Consider the following 20474-nt stretch of genomic DNA (forward strand, 5'->3'; position numbering starts at 1 on the left):
GTTCAACTTATTGAACGTTTGGCATTTTATTAGCGATATGGCGGCACAAGGCGTAGGCGCAAGGACTCAGGAAAGAGTGTTTACTTCGGGCTTTCCGACCAAGAGAGCTAGGGAAATGTATAGTATCATCAGACATATTGTTGTAGAAACAGAGAGCGCGAGTTCGTGCTCTTGGCTGTTCTGGTCGATGTTCCTTCAGCACCGATGGCCTCTTTACCCCGCCGCTGCAAAGCTCTCGAGCAAGTTCATGTTATTAAGTTCATAACACAACATTTATACCAAACGAGCTCACACCCTCCCAACTAGACGCAGTGTGGGTCCAACCTTCATACGTAACATCTGGACCCGCCAGGCACTCGCAAGGACTGAGTGACTGCAGGATCAATTAGGATCGCAGTCAAAATGACGTGTCGTTGGGAGCTGATCCTGGCGGCCCTCCTAGCCGGGTGTGCACATGTAGCACATGCGACGACGTTGACGGTCTGGACTGCGCACAAGGCGTGCGGCTCAAATATGTGCGATCCGTCAGGAATGTGCGCCTCTAAGCAAATCAAGCGAGCCTGGGATGCCTGCCCGAACGGCTTCACGCAAGTTTCCAAGACTAACATGACGGACCTTACGAGTTGTGAGGTTTCCAATTCCTGTGGCTGGTCTCGTTCTTGCCCCGACGGCTCTATCTACGTTAGCGCCACCTGTGGCGACTGCTGGGGCTGCATGGAGGCTGGTGCCGGCGCACTCGCGGGCTTCCCGTATGCGATCGGGCGCGCGTACGTTCGATGCTGCCCCCAGCGCCCTCGCGTGAAGTGCGCTGAGATGCTGCCTTGCACCCTCGGGCCGGCGGACGACATTGCAGTCGTGCGGAAGCCCGTTCAGCGCCGTTCGGCTGCTGCGACGTGTGCTGAGCCATCTTCATTCCTTGGTAGCGTGCTGGCGTCTAACATCTCGGCCGATCCCGTCTTCAGGGTGAGTTAGGGCTGCTGCTGCTAGGGTTATGAACCGTCCGCCTCGAAGTGTGGGGCGACCGGCCTACTTGGTTCACCTTATCACCTATCATGCGTGTTGCTCACAATTGACAGGGGTGCTGTGATAATTGTAGTGGCAGTCCATGTTCCCGGCGACGGGGGTATTTAGCGGCGCCGTATGGGGGGCCGTGAGGCCTGGGGTTGCCGGGCTGAAGGCGCAGGGAGGCGCGTGCCGCGCCTGACGTCGCCTGCCACTTCCTGCATAAGCACCCCCATTCGGGGACCAAACTAGCTGCATATATAAGTGTTGCAGGCGTTATAAGGGCCCCCCGGCCCGGGCCTAGGTTGGCTTGCCCCTTCCCCCGAAGGGGGAGGGGCAATAGCCATTGCGGTCGCATCGAGTTCCCGCAGCGGGGCCCTCCCGGTTATTCCAGTTTTGACTTGAGTTATAACCTTGAAACCCGAGCGCAGCGAAATTTGTCGTGCAAATAATGCGCCTTTCTATGTATGTATTGCAAAGCGTAACATTATGAAAACGCAAGCCCTATGCCAGAGCGGGGTAAACGCACAAGCGCAGCGTTTGCATTAGAGCTCCAGCGAAACATATAATATATCACAAATTGTATCGGTAATCAAGGCTCCCGGCACGGAAGGACGCAAGACGGAGGAATCGACGCGTTGGAGGATCCCGGAAATTGCGCGCGAAAGCGCGAGGCGCAAAAGGTTGGCGCTATCTGTTTTAGTTTCCCCGTAATGACGAATGCCGCGTTCTGTATTCTGCTCGCACATCACCCGGCACATCGGCGTTACTCTCGCCCGCTTCTCGCTGGCTTCCACGCCCTGAGTCCGTGCCCCCGCTGAGTCCGAGCCCCCATCCCCGCTCACTTACCCACCCCCAGCCCGCGGCGCCCTGAGCTACCGAAGGCAATATCATGACCGGTAGTATGGCTGCTCGCAGCCCCCAGCAGACCTATATGATACTTCCACCATCCGCCAGTCCATCCCACCCCACCCCATCCCCACACCGCATTCCGGGGCGCACGGCATGGAGCGCCCTGAGGGGGCAGGGGCAAGCCGGAGTACTGCGTAGCGGTAGGTGTTTCTACAAGGACAGGAATGCACGTCGTGCTCACCACCTTGTAACCACACACAACAACTTCCTGGCCCCACCTGCAGGGTGCCGTGAACATGTTCCCCCCTCTTGGCGCCGTCATGGCGACCATGCCTGCCGTGGCCACCTGGTACGCGACCCGCTGGGACGGCGCCATGCGTCCGCTCATCGGCGCCGTGCTGTGCGGCGCCAATGGCACCTCCAACGCGGTGAGTGTCTCGCCACCGTACAGGTGTACCCGCCGCTTCTCGTCGAACGACCTGATCCTGCCTGATCAAGAGTTCTGCAGAACGCGGAAGCGGCCACACCCATGGAGCTTACTGATGTTTTCTTGCACGCCCTTGCACCCGACTCACTCCACTCGCATGCTTCTCTCCTCCCCCCACTTTCAACCTCCCGTCTGCCCACAGACCGCGGACGCCGCCGTGACCATCCTCAAGAAGCTGCTGCTGCCCACTGGCCAGGCCTTCCTGAAAACCGCCACCGGCTCTTTCCTATCAGATCTGATCAACAATGATCTTGGCTTCGACACCAACACCGCCGGCACCTTCATCACCCGCGACAACATCCTGGGCGCCGTGGAGTTGATGCAGCTGTTCACCTCGGACGCGGTGAGCTCATCGTACTGTAGCAAGCTGGGACCCGCATGCGGCATGATAGCAATACAGTATCAAGGGTACTGCTCGGGGGCGCCTTAGTTTCAATTACGGCGCCCCCTTTCGGCGCCCCAGCTCATGTCTGCTGTACCTCACCCCGTCATGCCATCCTTTCCGATTACACACAGGCTGACACGGACGTGCTGTCACTGCTGTTCTCCACCCTGGACCTGGGCGGCGGCCTGTCCGGCGGCGGCAGCGACGACATGAGCTTTGACTTTGCGGGCCTGGACACCAGCACCCTAGTGACCCCCAGCCCCAATCCCAGCCCCAAGCCCTCCCCCTCCCCCTCGCCCAGCCCCAAGCCCTCGCCCTACCCCTACACCAGCACCTCAATCTCCTGCTCTGGCACCCTGGTAATTAACAACGGCGTGTCCTCCTGCGCCACCTCGGGCACCTACACCTACACCAACGGCGGTGGCCTGGTGACCGCGTACGGCGGCCGCCGCCGGCAGCTGCTGTCCAGCTTCATGGGCGCCGTGCGCGACAGCATGCTCGGTGCTGAGTCGAGCCTGCGCCGCGCCCTACTCGGCGTGGACATGACCCGTGGCGGGCGCCACCTCATGGCGGACGCCGCCAACGTCACCAACTCCACCAACTCCACAAACTCCACCAGCAACAGCACTACCAGCAACAGCACCACCAACTCCACCGTCAGCGCAAACGCCACCGCGAGCGCTAACATCACTGCCAACGCTAGTACCAGCCCGTCTCCTTCTCCTTCTCCTTCTCCTTCTCGGTCTCCTTCTCCTTCTCCCTCCCCCAAGCCCTCGCCTTCGCCCAGTCCTTCTCCCTCCCCTTCTCCCAGCGCTTGGAACTACACCGACTGGGTGACGAACGGGACCTATGGCACCTACACCGGCGGTGACTGGGAGCAGGACAGTGGCAGCGGTGACGACTGGGGCATCTTCGGGTACCTCCTCAGCCTGGTCAGCGAGCTGAGTGAGTTGGCTACTCGGCTGGGCCGCTTAGGACTGGGAGCGGGGGAACTGGGCGCAAGAGGCGGCGGGGACAGAGTCAGGAATAGAGAATGGGGAAGGTGAACAACGAGCAGCGGACCTAAAGCTGGGGGAGTAGCGAAAAGGTTGCGGCGCGGCGAGTGTTGACCCAGTTTTGGCATCCCTCCCACGCAAAACTCCTCCTCGCAGCGTCCCTGGACAGCCGCTTCAGCGTGGACGGCCTGGCGATGGACATGATCGACGTGCTGGCCGCCATGGCCAAGGCGGCGCTGGACGCCAACGCTGCTGGCGGCTCCACCGACTTTGAGAAGGCCATGGTGGCCATGACCTCGGGCGAAAAGCAGGCGTTCCAGAGCATGCAGACCAAGTGAGTAGCAGCCCTCGTACATTGCGTATTGTAGACTCGCACTGCGCTGTTTGTTCTCGGTACTGACGGCCGACCAACCGCCCTGCCATTGCGCCGTCGTTCCCCCTTCTCTACCTTCCGCAGCCTGGCCAAGCTGAAGCCCTCCATCACCGAGATGCTGCAGGCTCTGGAGCAGTACCCCGACTTCACGCCCACGCTGGCCTCTCCCACGCTAGCCAACGTGGTGCAGCCCGACTCCGGCGCGCCCTCCACGCTGCCCGCCACCAGTGGCGTGTGCGGTGCCGCCAACGCCGACCTGGAGCAGTTCCTCACCGGCACCTTGGCCGCCGACGACACCTTCCTGTCGGGCCTGGGCACCATGCCGTTTGTGGGCAACATGTTCCAGACGGTGAGGGCACTGGGGGCGGCAGGGGTGGAGATGGGGGTCGCGGCGCTGGAGTTGTGCTGGGGAAAGAGTTCAGTGGAGCGCTACGATGCCGCATGGTCACAAGAGTCTCGGGGCCAGCATGCCTACGCTGGTCGCTGGTGGTGTGGGAATGCGCAATGGAGAACCTGGACGCGTGTGTGGGCTGATCCTCCCGCCACTCTGGCCTCTTCACGGCCGCGCGCGTAGATCCCGCCTGTGATGGACTGGTGGGTGGGTGCCTACGACAAGACCGTGGGCGCGGTGATGCACCTGGCGCTGTGCTACGACAACGTCACGGACATCCCCGCCAAAGACATTGACCTGGCACTGGCGGCGCTGCGCGAGCTGGCCTGGCCCGTCATGCAGCGCTTCCTGGTCACCAACAGGTGAGGGGAGGATTGGTTGGGTAGGGCGCATGGCTCCTGCACAGCACGTGCCTTTGGGGAAGCGGGTGCCGCCAGGCCCAAAATGGCGAGAAGTGGCTTGGTAATTACCGTATGCCTGCCCAGGTGCCAGGTGCACGCCCATGAGGCAGCCCCCCGAGTTGATTCTTGTGGATAAATCGAACCTCCCTGACCTTGCTGTGTCGCTTGCCTGTTGTTTGATGCTCTCACAGCGGCATCATCCTGAAGGAGGCGCTGCTTCGCGACTACGGTTTCAACGTGACGGACATCAGCCGCGAGTTCATCACCAAGGACGTGCTGCTGTCCATCGTCGAGTTCCTGCACGACAACGAGGACTACCTGGACTACGGGCTGGGCTACGCCCCCGGCCTGGTCTTCTACGGCGCCAGCATGCTGCGTGAGTCCTCGCGCCATGGCTGGATGATAGGGCGCCCGTGGCCACGGAGTAGGCTGTAGGCCGCATGTATCGGCGGGGGGAGGTAGGGGTATCAGCGAGGGAGCCCAAAGAGCATGTTACATTTGGGGCGGTGAACGTCCAGCGCCTAGGCAAGGGGGCAAGGGAGGAAGGGAGGGCAGCGTGGGACAGAGCTGCGCCGGCATGCACCTCTCTCACCCATGTCCACTGCTGACATCCGTTCCCCGTTCCTCTCACCTTTCCTCACCCGCCCCCCATCTTGCCACACAGTCACGCTGGACCCGCGCTTCACCATCCCCGACCTGCTGATTGACGGCATGGTGGTCATGTACGCCATGGCCGAGGTGCCCATCCAGGTCCTGGGCGGCGGCAGCAGCTCGTCGTCCTCCTCCGGCCGCCGCATGATCGCCGACACCACCTCGCCCCTGGCAGGCGTGCTCACGCTGACGCCCCAGCAGCTCGCGGCCTTCAACACCTTCTCCACCAGCGTGCTGCAGGTTCAGAACCAGGTGGCTAAGACCATGGCCACCGCCGGCGTGGCCACTAGCGCCCCCCTGCCCGGCGCCGTGCCGCGCCCCACCCTGGCGCCCACGCCCTCGCCCAGCGGTGGCTCGAGCGGGCTGAGCACGGGCGCTACCATCGGCATTGCCGTGGGCTGCGCGGTCGGCGGCGTGGTGCTCATTGGCGCAATTGTGCTTGCCGTGGTAATGGCTAAGAAGAAGAAGGCTAGCAAGGTGGGCCCTGCGTAAGCGCTCTTCCGCAGCAATGATACTGCAAGGTGAAGCTTTGCCTTGTATGTTGGGCCTCCTGTTCAAACGTGTGGGGGTCGTTCAATCTTGAAAACGTCTTGATTATGCGGAGGCTCAGCGCTGCAGCTGCAATATGCTGCGGCTGTCGATCCGCATGTGGGGCCTGAGTGTGGCAGGCTAAATTGGTGCTAGTGGTCAAGAGGAGTACTTTGTGCGCAAGTGCGAGGGCCATAACATGCCTGGCTGTGTGAGGTGCGTGAAAGGACTGGGGCGCGGAAGCCGGTAGGGGTGTTTGAATGGACCTGTCTTGGGCTCATGTGCTGCTCGTACATGTTGCCGGGTTGGTGCGCCTTTGGAAGCGTAAAACCCCGTGGCCCCTTCTCATCCACCTAGCATTTATACCATTCGGTCAATGGAATGACCATGTGCTTATTTATGTTGATGACGATCAGACGCCACTCCCCACGTACCGTCGCCACCAGTTTCGTGGCGAGGGAGGGCTGACATCGACAGGGTTCTGGTTGTGCGTGCGGGTGTATCTAGGGAGCTTGCCTGATATACGATAGGGGCTACGCTATGCATGTGAAGACTGTCCTGGCCGTGAGGCAAGCGATTCATTTTACAACTCGAGTGAGAACAAGTACGACTGCAAAGTATGCGCTGCTGGCTTCAGGCAGGCTAGGTGCGGTCAAGCACCAAGAGAACTGGTATATATTCATGCATTGGCAGAGTGTTCCGATGCGTGTAGCCGTGTAGCGTGAACATCGAGGGTGTGGCTGAGGTCACGGCGGGCGGGAAGGGGCATACATGGGTGGCTGTAGGTCAGGGCGGCAGGACTAGTGGCTCGATGCTTCACATCTGGTCTCATGGCAACTACAATTATCCATATGTGGAAGCGTAACGTGACCTGGTTCTACCCTTTGAGGTATAGCTTCAACCAGATGCTTCAACCCGATGAGCGTGCCATGTTGCTGCGTACTGCTAGGTACAGCTCCTGGCGGCCCTGCTAGGTTGAGTTGGTTACAGGCCTGTTGGCGCAGGTTACGAGGCTCTGGTCTGCGTACGCATTAGTTCCGCAACACTCGTCATTAACGAGCGGTATCTACCCCAGGGGCGTGCCACCCGCAACGCCAACGCCTACGGTACTTTGTCAGCAGGCTTCTACGTGCTAGAATTGCTTGCAGGGCGTGCCGTGGCACATGCGGCGAATGCCGGGTCTGTTTGGACCGCACACTACCGCACACACACGCGGTGCGGTCCTCTCCACCAGCCCTGTCCCCCCGCGGTGCAGTAACTCCAGCATCCGACCCGCTGCGCCCCCAGTCCCTTACGGCGTATGCCTGAACGTTGTTCTTCATTATTTGCTGCACACTGCTGCCCGGATCCTGGAATACGGTACGCCACGCACTCTCGGGACTTGCGACGCCCACCCCTGGCCACGCCTGGCCCTGATCATTCGTTGGCTCTGTTTGTCTCTGGTCCCCCACGCTATTCGAGCCAGATTGACGGCCTTCCGCCATGCGCTACAGCTCCCTTAAGGTTGCGGTATTACAAGAGAGGACAACCCGAGCGTGCAAGCACGCAGGGGCCATCGAATGCTGCCTGGACGAACTTAAGCAGGGGACTTCCGCCCCCGACCGGAAACCACCTCCAGGTTGGCTGCACACTCTCTCGGTCTGGATTCGAGCAACTCCGCGTACAGTGAGTCGAAGCTAAGCCAGGCACCCAGATGCAAGACCCCCTTAAGCAAGTTTGGGGGAGGGGGGTTGTTATTCAGTCCCTTAAGAATGCGGATGTTACAGAGAGGACATGGGGCGTGCCCTTGAGTCCCTGAAGGGCACGCCCCATGACCGCCCTGACGACCGCTGTGACGACCGCCGTGGCGACCGCTCAGTGATTGGGAAGCCCTTGGGGACTCAATGCACCATGCCTTGCCTCTTACTGCTAATTGAGATAGCCATAGCCTGTCAGTTATATCTCACAATGCTTGCAACGTTGCAGAAGGCAGCAGTTCTCGGGGGTCAAGCCATTTCGCTGGCGTCGACCTCGCCTTTGCAAGCAGCAATAATTAGGGCACTAAGCCAAACATCTCTACCACCTAAACCTCAGGAGCCGAGTCCGGAAGACTGTTGCCAGGTGTGATGTGAGAAATCGCCACGCCATGGCTTGGCTGCGTGAACTTTTCCTTTGATAAATGCAGAGCGGCTGCAACAATTGCGTATGGGAGGTTTATATGGAGCAGCTTTCAAGTTGGAAGGCAGCTGTTGCCGCTCAGGTCCGTGGTTGCTGGCGTGAGAGACCCGGGTCCCTTACCTTGTGTCTGGGTGCTAGTGCGGCGAGGCAGCGCTTGGCCCGCCCTGCTGAGAATCACACTGTTAGGTGCTGCTTGATACCCCATGTGCAGGGCAACCGTCGGAGTAAGCCGACTGAGGCTGACACCCCTGACACCACGCCTGGACATACGGTGGGCGAGCCCGTGGGCATGGCTGCCTTTCATGAGCTCGAGCGGCAGCTCAAGGCGCAGCAGCCGGAGCATAGCGGCGGAGGTACATGAAGACGGATGATGAGGCTTGAGTATACAACTGCAGTCCTGTGGCGTCGACTTCCAAGCGCCGGGCCTGCGCTGGCCTGCCCGACGGCGAGTGCGTGCGACACCTGGTCGGACGCTTTGGGCGGAGGGCGGAGGTTGCTGGGTTCTAGCCTGGACAAGCGCTACGTCGTATGATGTGTCTTACCTTTGCGTATGCGTCTGTGGTACTGCAGATGGTCCAGCGACCGTATCCAACTGGACTGGCATCTGTGCCGGACAAGACGGATACCGGCCTGTGCCCTGGCCAATAGCGCGCCGCGCACACCCGCAGGCCCGGTGGCTAATCCAGCAGGCCCGGTGGCGCGCACACCCGCAGGCCCGGTGGCGGCATGTGCACCAGACCGTATTTATGTGATGATGGTGAACGTAACAAGCTGCCTGATTGGCCCCATACCACCCGGCCACCGCCCCCCGGCCACGGCGTTCATGCCGTAGACTGCCTTACCAGTTCACACCGTCACCAACATGCAGCAGCTCTTCGGTGTGTGCAGTCTGCGGGAGCAAGGCCACAGCGGATTGTGCCGCATTAGCGTAAATAGACATGTTAGAAGGAATTGCGCACTACGACCTGGTCTACTGCCAAGTGCGCTAACAGATTACGGACTTGGAGTACTTGCGGTGCATGCGGCGTCGAAGTGGCCTTGGGGGTTCGGCAGCATCATTTGCTAGTCAGTGTCGTGGGTTCTGAAAGTAGAATTTCGTTGTAGCAATATGTGATTTGCCTTGCGACTCCCTTGCTGCTGGTGATTGCTTAGCCCTGTGGAATGCGCGGCCGCGTCCGGCGCTGTGTCAGGCTGTCAGCCGGTGTGTCGTGTTCCTGCCTGCTCTGTACCTCTAGCAGAAGCGGTTGGTGATGGCTGATCGTGTCGCTGGTGGTCCGCTGTCGTCGTTGACGGCCTTGTCCAATGGTGCGGCGATTGTCTCCAACTTCGGGAGCCGTCTGCAGTGTTTTGCTAACCTGGGGTATTTATGCTCGTGGGCCTCTTGCGCTGCTGCCAAACGCTTCCGCATTTGTACGTTTCTACACTGTGTTTGTGCGTGTCTATGCTAGTATCCTACGGGTGATTCACGGGATCTTCATCAGTTCATTCATGGGGGATTGGGGGATTGGGGGTTGCCTGTGAGTAGAGCGCTAGCAGGCCTGCTGAGGATGTGTCCAGCGATGACCAGGCGAGCCTTCGGATCCGAGGATGGACGTTATGTTCTCAGTTCTATGGCATTTCAATCTCAATCCTGTTCCTTTGCTGTGAGAACAAGTTGGCCTACAAGAAGGTGGCGCGTCCCCGCCGGGGTTATTGACACGGCCATCGTGCCAGGTACGTCCGGAGTGTGCTGTTTGATCCTGGAATTGACCTCTGCTGAACTGAATTGTAATGTTTGTAAATTATAAGAGGCACCCGTTACTAGCCCACTTAGCGCAGGCAGGCAAAGGTTGCGCGTTCAACCGCGCTCGATGACGGAGTAACAACGAGCCCTGTACACTGTGCCAGATATGTACTGGTGACACTAAGGCATATGACGTTTGATATTCCTGCTGCGGAAAAGAGGCTGCCATAGGAAGTGACGAAACCGAAAGTGTGCCCTGCGAACGTGTCCAGTTTATGCACAAATCGAGTTCTGGCGAAACAACTCACGGGTTAAGATGTCAGTAGTTGGTATACAGTTACTATTGAGAATCCAACTAGACACCTCACTCGGCGCCTCTCGCCGGCGAAGCGAGGCAACCGCACCTGACTCAAACTTTTTCCTGGCGTGCGCGCCTTTGCCATGGCAACTTTCAACAGCCGCAATGCGGTCGGGATGTGCAGCAAGTTGACATTGCAATAGAGGCCCTTACTCCTCGTGGGCGCGCGGGCGTCGCGGTTGGGGCCCTCAAGCGGAGGACCGAACGCGCGTTGGCGGATCAAGAATGTCAGCCTTGATACAACATGTGGATGTCCTCGTGGTCGGGAAGCAGAAGGAGTCCGAGGTGGTCAGCAACGCCCTTGCAAAGGCACATTTCACCGTGCTGGTTGTTGCACCGGGTGCTCGGGATGCTCCATCAGGCACACACCATGAAGGTATGGCTTAAGCCGATTGATCCCATGTTGGTCTTGGCGGGTATGTCGATGCATGGCAGCCCTGCATTGCGCACGCTGCGGGCGCGTGAAGCCCCCTGTCCACTTTCTGAACTACAAATGTAACATTCTGGCAAAAACATCTCTACAATTCGTGCAGTGACCCCAGGAACCACTTTACGGACAAACCGAGTAAGCCCGGACTGTCACCGACCTAGCTTTCCGAGTTGCATCAGTCGTATCAACCTCCCCTTGCGTTTCTAGCAACGCGTGCCTCTGCGCATGTGCATGCGCTTGGCAGCACTCTAAGCAGGTACTCCGTGGTTGCACTGCAGTTGTCACCGGATTGTACGACAACTGGTGCACCTTGTGCTTCGGGGTATCTACAGCTTCGTAGCCTCGATTTGGGCCAGACCGAGCAGCCGCGTCAGCCTGTTTGGGTGGCGCAGTGTACAGTGGAGCACGTGGTGCGAAGGGATGTGGAGGCCGTCGAGGCTGCGGCGGTGGCCACGCAGGCCACGGCGCAAGCAGCTCAAGATGAAGCGGCGAGGCAATATGAAGTGCGCGCTCGTTTTGTGATTGTGGCATCACCAGGGCCACTACCCTTCACCCCGCACAAGGTTGCTGAGCTCATTACGCAGGTGGGAGGTTCGTGTAGTGAAGCGTGCTGAACTGTGTCCGCTTCTCCCCGACACTACCCCCAGCTAACTGCGACATGTCCTTGTCAAGTTGCCAGTGTATCTGAACGCTTGCACCTCCTACTTCCCAACCGCCACAGCACCAGCAAGCCACAGTCAACACTGCGGCATGCTTCCGTCTAGCACACGTGGCGGAGGTGACGCCAGAGACACTTCTGGCTAGCGCGGGGGGCGTCACGGTCCTTGGTGCCGGTGAGTCAACCAAGGGTTCTTGGGCGATAGGTAAAGGAATCGACAGGTCGCCAGGCCGCATGTCCATTAGATGGCCCTGCGTACGTACGTTACCGTACCTGTTTTGTTTGCTCTTGACAAAGCGCACATACGCACATGTTTGCTTTGGCTTTCCTCGCATAGGATCTCAAGCATGGGACACAGCGAGTGCCACGGCGCTGCTGCTTCAAGACAGTTCATCGGTCCAGCTTATAAGCGAGCCCGGCGGGGCAACGCAAACTGCTGCAGAGATGCCCAATCAACAGCTGCTGTCCTCCGCCCGTCGTCGTGCGCTGGCCGCCTCGCTGCAGCCGCACTACACCGCGCCGCAGCCCGGGCCGCTGGGCAAGGCGCTGCGGGCGCCCGCCAAGCGCCGCTTCTGGGCGCTCGTCAAGGACAAGCTCACGTTGGGGCGCGGAGTTGGAGGCAGTAGCAGTGGCAGTAGCAGCAGTGGCGCGGGGGAGCACCTGGTGCTGTGGGCGCCCAGCCTGCATGACCCCCGCTTCATGCCGTTCCTGAGCGCCCCGTTGCGGCAGGCACTGCTGGGCGGTGCGGATGGGGCCGAGGGGGCTGGCGACATGGTTCTGTACCGTGGCATGGTTCACCCGGACGTGCCTGGCCTGGCGTTCATGGGCCTGGAGGCTCACGCCGGCAGTAGCCTGCTGATGCTGGAGCTGCAGGCGCAGTGGCTGGCGGCGCACCTGGCGGGTCGGCTGGCGCTGCCGCCGGCCGCCGCCATGCGCGCTGACGTGGCGGCCCAGCGTGTGTGGCGGTCCGGCGCGCTGGCGCACCCGCTCACGTCGGTGGGCGGCTCGCTGGCGCGGAGCCACCGCCGCCTCTATCTGGAGCAACTCATGCGCGATATTGGCAGCAGCACCGTGCTGACATCCGGGCGCAATGAGGACGCGGCAGCAACAACAGCGGGCCGCAGCCCCATTCTGCCACGGGCAGCGGGGCAGCAGCAGGAGACGGCGTGCGACGATGCGATGCTAGACTCGGTTGCGGAGGACCCGCACTGGCTGCTATCGACACAGCAGGGGCCCGGCACCACGCAGCCAGAGGCGGGCTACGCGGGCGAGGGCTCTCGGCGCTCCGCGCCCCTCCTCAGCAGCACTCCGCATGGAAAGCTACCCAGCTTCCGTCGGCCACCCCCGCAGCGCACCAGCGCACCTGCGGCACTACGGGCGGCGGCCGCCAATGCCACCTACGCCGGCGGTTCTAGTAGCTCTGTGCCGCTGCCCACCCACGGCCAGACCACGGAAGACGGGCGGGGCAGTGGCGCGCGCAGCTCCGTGGCAGGCAGCATGCGCACCAGCAACCGAAGCCTGTTTCGCAGCGGCAGCAGTGCCAGCGACCGCAGCAGCAGCAATCGCAGCGGCCGCAACAGCGTTGTGTCATGGGTTTCATCATGGGGCCGAAGCAGCCGGCCCAGTGGCAAAGCGCTCTCGGCGACGCCTGCAGACATTGCTACTGCTGCGCCGACAACTCTGGCGGCGGCACACGCTGCAGCAGGGGCCGCGGGCAACGCATTTACCGCGCCGCCAAGCATAGCGGAGGTAACCGCATCGTCCGTGGCCCGGACCACTGCTGCATCCCCCGGAAGCCATCTGCAACAGCCGCAGCTATCTTATGCTGCTATGGATGTGGTTGCAGCAACCTCGGCGGCGGCGTCTCCAGGGTCAGCCCCCACCCTGCTTAGACCACTCGCCCACAGCACACCCATACCGCTCAGCAGCTCGCCCGCACAGCTGTCCATGGTGACCGCCCGCATTGGAGGACCGCAACCTCCAGAGCGGCGACTGCTGCGACGTGTGCGCACCGCCCTGCTGCTCAGTGCCTCAGGCGCCGCTTTAGCGACGGCCGCCGGCTTCAGCCTCCAGGCAACATTGCCAGACCTGGAACCAAAATCGCCGCCGGCAGCTCCACGGCCATGCAAAGCTACCTCGTCAGTCGGTGGCGGAGAACGGCTTGGCACCGAGCAGAAGGCTCACACTGCCGCCACCAACGGCCGCGTGCTGCCAGCAGGCTACGTGCGCGCAGTGTCCTACACATCTCTGGCGGCCGCAGGTGTCGGCGGTGGCGCGCGCCATTCCTCTGCAGGATTTGTCTCGGCGGCCGCCTCACCTATGGGGCCGTCGCCGCGGCAAAGCAGCGGCGCCGTGATGCACTGCCGCATCACGGCTGGTGCAGCAGGCGCTGGCGCAACCGGGCGCGCGTCTCTTGGCTCCAGCGGCACCCGTGGCAACACACACACCGCTCCCGGCCAGCTGACAGGAACCAGCAGCGATACGCCCAGGACCCATACCAGCCAAGTGCAGCCTCCTGTCGGAGGCAGCGGCCGAAGTGGGCCGCGCGGCAGCGGCACCTCTGGCATCAGCATGGCAGTGGGCGCGCTCCGCCGCACCCAGAGCGCGCGGCATGCCGCGGCTTCCGTGGCGCCTGCCTTCCATGTCGGTGCCCGGTCGCCAGCTGGCACCATTCGAGAGGTTCTGCCAGTTGTGCAGCACTTGACACCGGTAGCACTGGGCATTACCGATGCGGCCACGCAACCAGTGCCGCTGCAGTGTGGTAGCAGCAGTGTTACCGCAGCGCACGCCGGATCTCAGGCATTCGGGCACCAGAGCCTGCTGCAGCCCACCGCCGCCTGCGGCTCTCAGTCTAGCAGGGCAGATGCTGCTACGTCTTCAATGTTCCTCGCAGTCTCTGATGCAGCAGTGCGTCGCAATCGGACACAGCGTGCAGCAGCTAGCTGGAGCAGCAACAGCTCTGCATTCTCACCGCTTGTACAGCAGCAGGCCCTGTCGCCATGCGCATCTCATCAATCGCTTGTAGATCGGCTGGCCTCTGCAGAAGACGTGCCAGAGCTTCAGTTACTGCTGCCGGCTGCGCCGATGGCCTCAGGCCCTCGCAGCAGCCCCAATCACCCGCACATCGGAGCGGCCGGCGACTTAAACGCCTATCAGACGATCAGTGCCGAGAGGGCTGGCGCGTGGCCACATGGTTCCCCGATCGCCGCGCTTGCGGGTCCCCAGCCTGTGGTGTCTACCGGGGCGGCTGCCGCTGCGGCGTTGCTCAACAGCCGCTTCACGGCATCATTTGGGGAGCCTGGTGCAGACCTTGGCAGCAGCAGCAGCAGCAGCAGCAGCAGCAGTGGCACAAACGGTGCCCCCACTGGCCAGAGCACCAACGGGACCGGAGGCGGGCTACATGGCATCCTGGGCTCCCTGACGCTAAGCGGTGACGGAGGTGGAGGCACTAGTGACGCCGCCGGTTTGAACCGCCGCCTGGCCACAATTCCTGAGAAGCACAGCGCTTCCCTGTCCAGCGTGGCTGCAGCTGCGCTGCTGGGCGCTGAGGGGCCCGGTACTACCGGTACTGAGGGGCCCTCCACTGGGCCCTCGACAGGGCCGTGCACCGGCCCATCCGCTGGCGCTCGGTCCACTTTGGCGGCATCACACGTAAGCCCAGGCCCGACCGCATGCAGCGCTGTCGGCGAGGAGGCCGCTACGCCTGCAAATGAGGCCGTGGAGCCACAAGAGGCGGCCTTTGACCGCACGTCAGGGCAGGCATGGCTGGCTGATGGCCCGGACCAGGCCCCGCCAGCTGCTTTGACCGCTGTCCCTGTCATGCTGAGCACGCCGCCTGCTGCACCCTTGTCACTGGCGGCAGCAGCGGTGTCACCTGTCGCCGGAGCGCCAGATGCCGCTCCGCGTGTCTCGCCAGCGATAGAGACCCGCCTCAACCCGAGAGGCCTGGAGTCCGCCTCGGCGCAATTTCCCATGGGCGGCACGCCGCCACGCGCCAACCTGCGACCTGTGGACCTGAGCCAAACGCCTACCAGGGGCGCGACATCGGCCACTCCATCTTCAGTCGCGTCAGCGCGGCCCGCTTCCCTCCGGGCATCCGTCGCGTTGCGCTTTGAGGACGGGTCGCAGTCCCTACCCACGGCCCTGCAGCGCACCCCAGCCCCCGCCAGTGCTCTGCGTGGCGTGTGGCAGCAGCTACCGGCGGCCCGCACCCACCTGGCGTCCAGTGCCGCACCCAGCTCGCACGTAAGTGACGGCCTGCCGGCGGCTCATCCAGAAGTGCGACGTGAACGCACCTCTTCCCCCGCACCCCTCATGACGCCGCGGGTTGCGGTAGCCCGCGCTTCGGCCGCCGGCACCTGCACCGCCGCTTGCGCTGAGTGGCCACTTGCTGTGTCACCCGGCATGCGCCTCATGCAGCGTGCGCGCCAGACTTGGAGCGGCCTCGCGGGCAGCAGCGGCCGCAGGAGCGCCGGAGGCGATGGCGGGCGCAGCAGCGCAGTGCGGTTTACAGCTGACACGTGCGCAATGCGCTGCGCGGATCTGTCGGCCGCTTGGGAGGGCTACGGAGGCAGTAGGGCGTGTGGCTCGCAGCCGCATGCCGCATCTTCTGGAGGAGTGACTGGTGCCGTAGACCAGACTGTGGCTGCAACCGCGGTTGCAACTGCCACCACAGCCGGCATCAGTAGCAACAGCGGCCGGCGTCAGAGGATTAGCTGGGCCGGCGGCGCTGCGGGGATCAGTGCGATGCTCTCGCGGCCCCTTTCCAGGCACAACAGCAGCAAGTGCCGCTCTCTGGGCGGACTGCTAGCGGAGGCGGCAGAGGCAGCGGTGCTGCCGTACAGCAAGCGCCTCAGCGCCGGCGCGGGTGGATCATCTGCTGCGGCAACTCCTATGGACAGCACTCCTGCAGCTGGCGGAGGCAGCAGCAGCAGCGTCGCTCAGCTCACGTCACAGCCGCGCATGTATGAGTCGGCTGCCTCCAACCACACCATACCTTCGCCACCAGCATATGCAGCTGTGACCAGCGGGAGTGCCTATGCAGATGCCCTGCACACACTTCAGACCCGAGCGGTCACGCTGTGTGGCAGGCCCGCTGCCGCCCTTGAATGCAGCCCACGGCGCGGCAGGCACGCGGCTGACAGCACGGCGGCAAGCCTGTCAGTCCACCGTACTCGCGACTCGCATGCCGGTCCATCCGCACTTGCAGATGCGTCCCCTGTCAAGTGTGGAGGGCTGCTAGAGTCAGCCTCGGCATCACCGTCGTGGGTTCCGCGCCCTGTCGGCCCGACTACCGAGCGGGGCGAGGCTAACCCAGCGTCGCCAGCGCAATCAGTGGTCAGAGGGGGACGCGCCCATTACCGCACCGCACCGCACTGGTCCCTCGCTGCCTGCCAGAATGCGCCCCCGTTTCCGGGCGTCAGCGCAGCAGCTGTGGCACAACCGTTGGCAGCGGCGGCATCTCGTCCTCCCATCGCAGCAGCGTTTGCGACGTCAGCCAGCGCTCTGGCAGTGATGGACAGTGAGGCCCTGCAGGCGTGGTCGACACACGCCTCACTACCGATCCCCGCATTTGACCCGGCGGCATCGGAAGCCGACACAGCCACAGCCGCTGAGACCTGGAACATGCAGGTGGGACTCCACATGGAAGGGGAAGCCATCGGTGCCGACCTGGCCGGTGGTGGCTCCCTGGAGGTCAGGCTACAGTGGCCGCATCAGGCGCTCGCGATCCCGGATGCCTCGAGGAATGCGGTTCATCAATCCTCGCCGGCCGCTCATCAGCCCCTGGGTGGTCAACAGGCCAACGGTGCCGTTGCCTCGCCGTACATGAACCGTGTGATGGATACTTTCGGCGATGATTGCCCCAACAGCGGCAAAGCCAGCCGCCAAGGCATGTCACCGTGCATTTCGCCGAACCTGACGCCGATCCACCCACAACAGGCAGCCGCATTGGCGTCTGCACACCGCCTGCATGACCGCAACCTCTCGCAGCAGCTGCAGCAGAGGCAGGTCACGGTTACGGCCCCGGCTGCTGGCTTGGCGCGGCAGCGGGGCAGCCCTGCACAGGTGGTTCGGGAGGCGAGCCGTGTAAAGCAGGAGACACTGGAGAGGGAGGTGAGCGAGGGATTGCAATCAAACGAGAGCCGCCTTTACCAAGATGCTGCTCGGCGGGCCTTGCTTTAGGTGCATGCCTTGATGCCTGTGTTGTCGTGCACCAGTCCTCGCCCGCACGCATTCTTAGTTGAAAGGAGCTAAGCCGTTCGCTGCCTTATGCAGATTTCGAGCTGGCTGCGTGAGGCCTTGGTGGTGCGCAGCCGGCTCGGCTCGCCGGCGTCTGGCGCCGGCTCCACCCGATACGCGGCCTCGGCGCAGGCCTCGCCAGGTGTGCGCGGCGACCTGTCCATTGCCGAAGACAGCATGCGCCTTGCGGCGGTTGGCAGCAGCCTGCACAGCGCAGCAGGTGGCAGCAGCTTGGGTGCAAGCCTAGGGAACGGGCGCTCCTCCCTTGGCGGCGGTCCCGGCGGCGGCAGGCTTGCAGCCCACGCCAGCAGGCCGGGAACGGGCCTTACAGACTACACAAGCTCGCCGGCTCTGCACACAGTAGAGGCCATAGTTCTGACGTCTGGGCGCCCCGTGCCGGCGCGCACGGATGGGAGCTTCAGGGCGACCGGCGGGGGCAGAGCTTACGCCGAATTGGGCACTGGTGCAGCAGGGCCGATGGGTGCCCGGCGGCCGATCGATAGTGCAGAGGCTGGCGGGCTGGCGCCAGGTATGACCAGCAGCAGGAGCGCCTTCTTTCGAATCTGGGGCCCACCTGCGGCTACCGTTGAGTCGTCCGTACATGAATCCACTGGAGCAGATGCCACCACACCACCAGCGGTGGAGGCCGAGACATCTGGACCAGCGCCCGCGTCGGGGGCTTTCTGGGCAAATAATTTCAGCGGGAGTTCCTAGACACCAGGGGCAGACCTAGCTATTGTTCATACTCAGTGGTTGTAAGGCCAGCGCCCGAATGCTTTTGGGCCATGGCTCTCGTTTGATTTCGGTCCACCATGGGCTGCATTGGTGTGTCTCACGTGACGTGGACGGACTGGAATTGGGGGCCTGGGCGTTGCCTGACATGGTGACACAGTTTCTTTTTTCGTTTTCCTTGATTCGTTGCTGGCGAGCATAGCAGTGGTTGTCCTGTGGCTGCTGTGCTTGTACTTAACAGCGGGATGCGGCTGAACACACGGCGGGCGGTGCCTGTACAAACTGACCCCGGCTATGTCCAGGCGATGAGGTTGTTTGGCCTCAGACTGTGGAGGGGCTCAGCCCCTTTTCCCGTGACCGGGGAACACTTGTCTTGTCGTTATCCGTGTATGGAGTCAGTCTTTACGCTTTGCTTTTACTTCGTGATGGTTTGGAGGTTGCGAGTGTGACTGGCTTGAGCAGGAACCGCAAGTAACCCATGGGCAATAAACATTTGCAGCTGCTGTTGGGGTGCCTCCCCTAGTGCATGCACGTTGCAGGAGCCGTTTGGATGGGACGGCGTGTGGGGAGGTCTGCCGGTCTCCCATAATGCACAGGCATACATGAACCGAGGGTGAGTTTGACCATGATTATGTTTGAAGCAGCACCGAATGAGGTGCGTACCCTTACCTTACTTTGTGACTTGAAGGGATACATACTCAGTTTGACGCCAACAATTATCTTGACAACAGGAGGGATTAAGCAACCCAGACACCGGACACCAGTGCTTCTGAAGCCCGTTGTCATGAAAGAAGGACCCGTTGAACAGCACCTTTGTGTCTGGACAATTCTTCCACGCCGCGCAAGTCCTTGCACAGAAGAGCCGCACACATGTGCTGAGTGTGCGGGATTGCGAGAACTAGGGGTAAATACCGGTAACGGTAAAAGCTAGCTTGACGTGACGGTGAGGTGCGGTCAGTGCCAATAAGTAGATGCCGATTGTAAGTCGTGTTGCTTCCGTCCATTTGATTGCGAAGGCACGGAGGTAGTGAGCAATGGGGCGTCACGTTGTGGTTTTACATCCATGCGGCCGCAAGGTGTGTCCACAAGGCCCGAACTGGGGCATACTGGCATTCAGGTGTTCCAGGCCTTTATCAAATGAACACTGCAAGCACTGAAGCACGGCTTGCATTTTCCAGGATGTGATCATGTGATGGGACAGGGTAAGGATGCGGTTTGCGTAGTCCCGTGGTGTGCAACGTGTGCCCAGACCCCGGCATTTAACAAACAAGTTGCAATGTCGAGGCATGAGCGCGACACTGGTCGAGCCTCGAGCGCCGGAGTTACTGCACCGAGCAGTGGCTGGCTTGATGGCAGGCTGGTAGCTACACGCTAGCTCTCCACGCTCCGGGCGCCCGGCCAGGCGATAGCACCAGACTCAATACGCATATTCCGTTCATCTTTGTTAACACGCACCCCAAAGCAGTGATAAAAGTGGAAGTTGGCAGACTGACACTGGAGGCTGGTATGGCGGACACACACACACACACACACACACACACACACACACACACACACACACACACACACACACACACACGCATACACGGGTTGAGGGGATGGTGTCACGGTTGGGTCGTGTCATGCCGTGCGATGAGGCTGTTGCCCGGCCTACAACGGCGCAGCGCCGGCCTTTCGTTACTCCCGTACTCGTACCGAACCAACACTGAACAGACTACATGCTGTAACGAACTCTGGTGGAGTGACCATTCACTGGGTTCCGGGAAGCATTCTCTCTCTGTGTAGTTCGGTGGGCGTCATCGGAGGGCAAGCCAAGTCTAGGCGCTGACGAGCGCATAGCAATGTCACTCTACGGTCCAGGCCCAGGCGTCGCTTCTCACACTGCATCTCTTGGACAGCGCTTTAGGCGACGCGAGGACAGAGCTGCTCCCTTGCTCGCTAGATCACCGGTGACGAGCTAGGATCAAACCGGCAGATGGTCGTGACAGACGAGGCAGGCATAGCCCAGATTCCAGAGCAGCTGCCTAATCATAACCCGAACCCAGCTGCCTAAACCAAACCCAAAGCCCCGCCCAAAGGACAGCCAGCACCCATGGCGCCGCCGACTCCAT

The 20474-nt window shown here is 61.8% G+C and overlaps 3 protein-coding genes across 3 annotated transcripts; all 3 read left to right on the forward strand.

Moving 5' to 3' along the window:
* The first annotated feature begins 31 nt into the window (after window positions 1–31).
* Window positions 32–7123, forward strand: CHLRE_09g397850v5 (uncharacterized protein). Its single transcript, XM_043065863.1, has 9 exons — window positions 32–963; window positions 2139–2282; window positions 2484–2684; window positions 2858–3671; window positions 3878–4055; window positions 4179–4443; window positions 4669–4847; window positions 5078–5262; window positions 5551–7123. Exons 1-9 carry the CDS (start codon window positions 814–816, stop codon window positions 6027–6029), a joined length of 2595 nt encoding a protein of 864 aa, XP_042920868.1. The 5' UTR covers window positions 32–813; the 3' UTR covers window positions 6030–7123.
* Window positions 7124–8004: 881 nt separating this feature from the next.
* On the forward strand, window positions 8005–10014 carry CHLRE_09g397800v5 (uncharacterized protein). Its single transcript, XM_001694573.2, has 3 exons — window positions 8005–8165; window positions 8230–8304; window positions 8434–10014. Exons 2-3 carry the CDS (start codon window positions 8263–8265, stop codon window positions 8581–8583), a joined length of 192 nt encoding a protein of 63 aa, XP_001694625.2. The 5' UTR covers window positions 8005–8165; window positions 8230–8262; the 3' UTR covers window positions 8584–10014.
* Window positions 10015–10124: 110 nt separating this feature from the next.
* Window positions 10125–19806, forward strand: CHLRE_09g397803v5 (uncharacterized protein). The gene is made up of 6 exons (XM_043065860.1): window positions 10125–10679; window positions 10837–10868; window positions 11012–11317; window positions 11455–11566; window positions 11729–17505; window positions 17668–19806. Exons 1-6 carry the CDS (start codon window positions 10529–10531, stop codon window positions 18343–18345), a joined length of 7056 nt encoding a protein of 2351 aa, XP_042920869.1. The 5' UTR covers window positions 10125–10528; the 3' UTR covers window positions 18346–19806.
* The last annotated feature ends 668 nt before the right edge of the window (window positions 19807–20474 follow it).

This window comes from Chlamydomonas reinhardtii, chromosome 9, assembly GCF_000002595.2.
Source record: "Chlamydomonas reinhardtii strain CC-503 cw92 mt+ chromosome 9, whole genome shotgun sequence".
Lineage (NCBI taxonomy): Eukaryota > Viridiplantae > Chlorophyta > Chlorophyceae > Chlamydomonadales > Chlamydomonadaceae > Chlamydomonas > Chlamydomonas reinhardtii.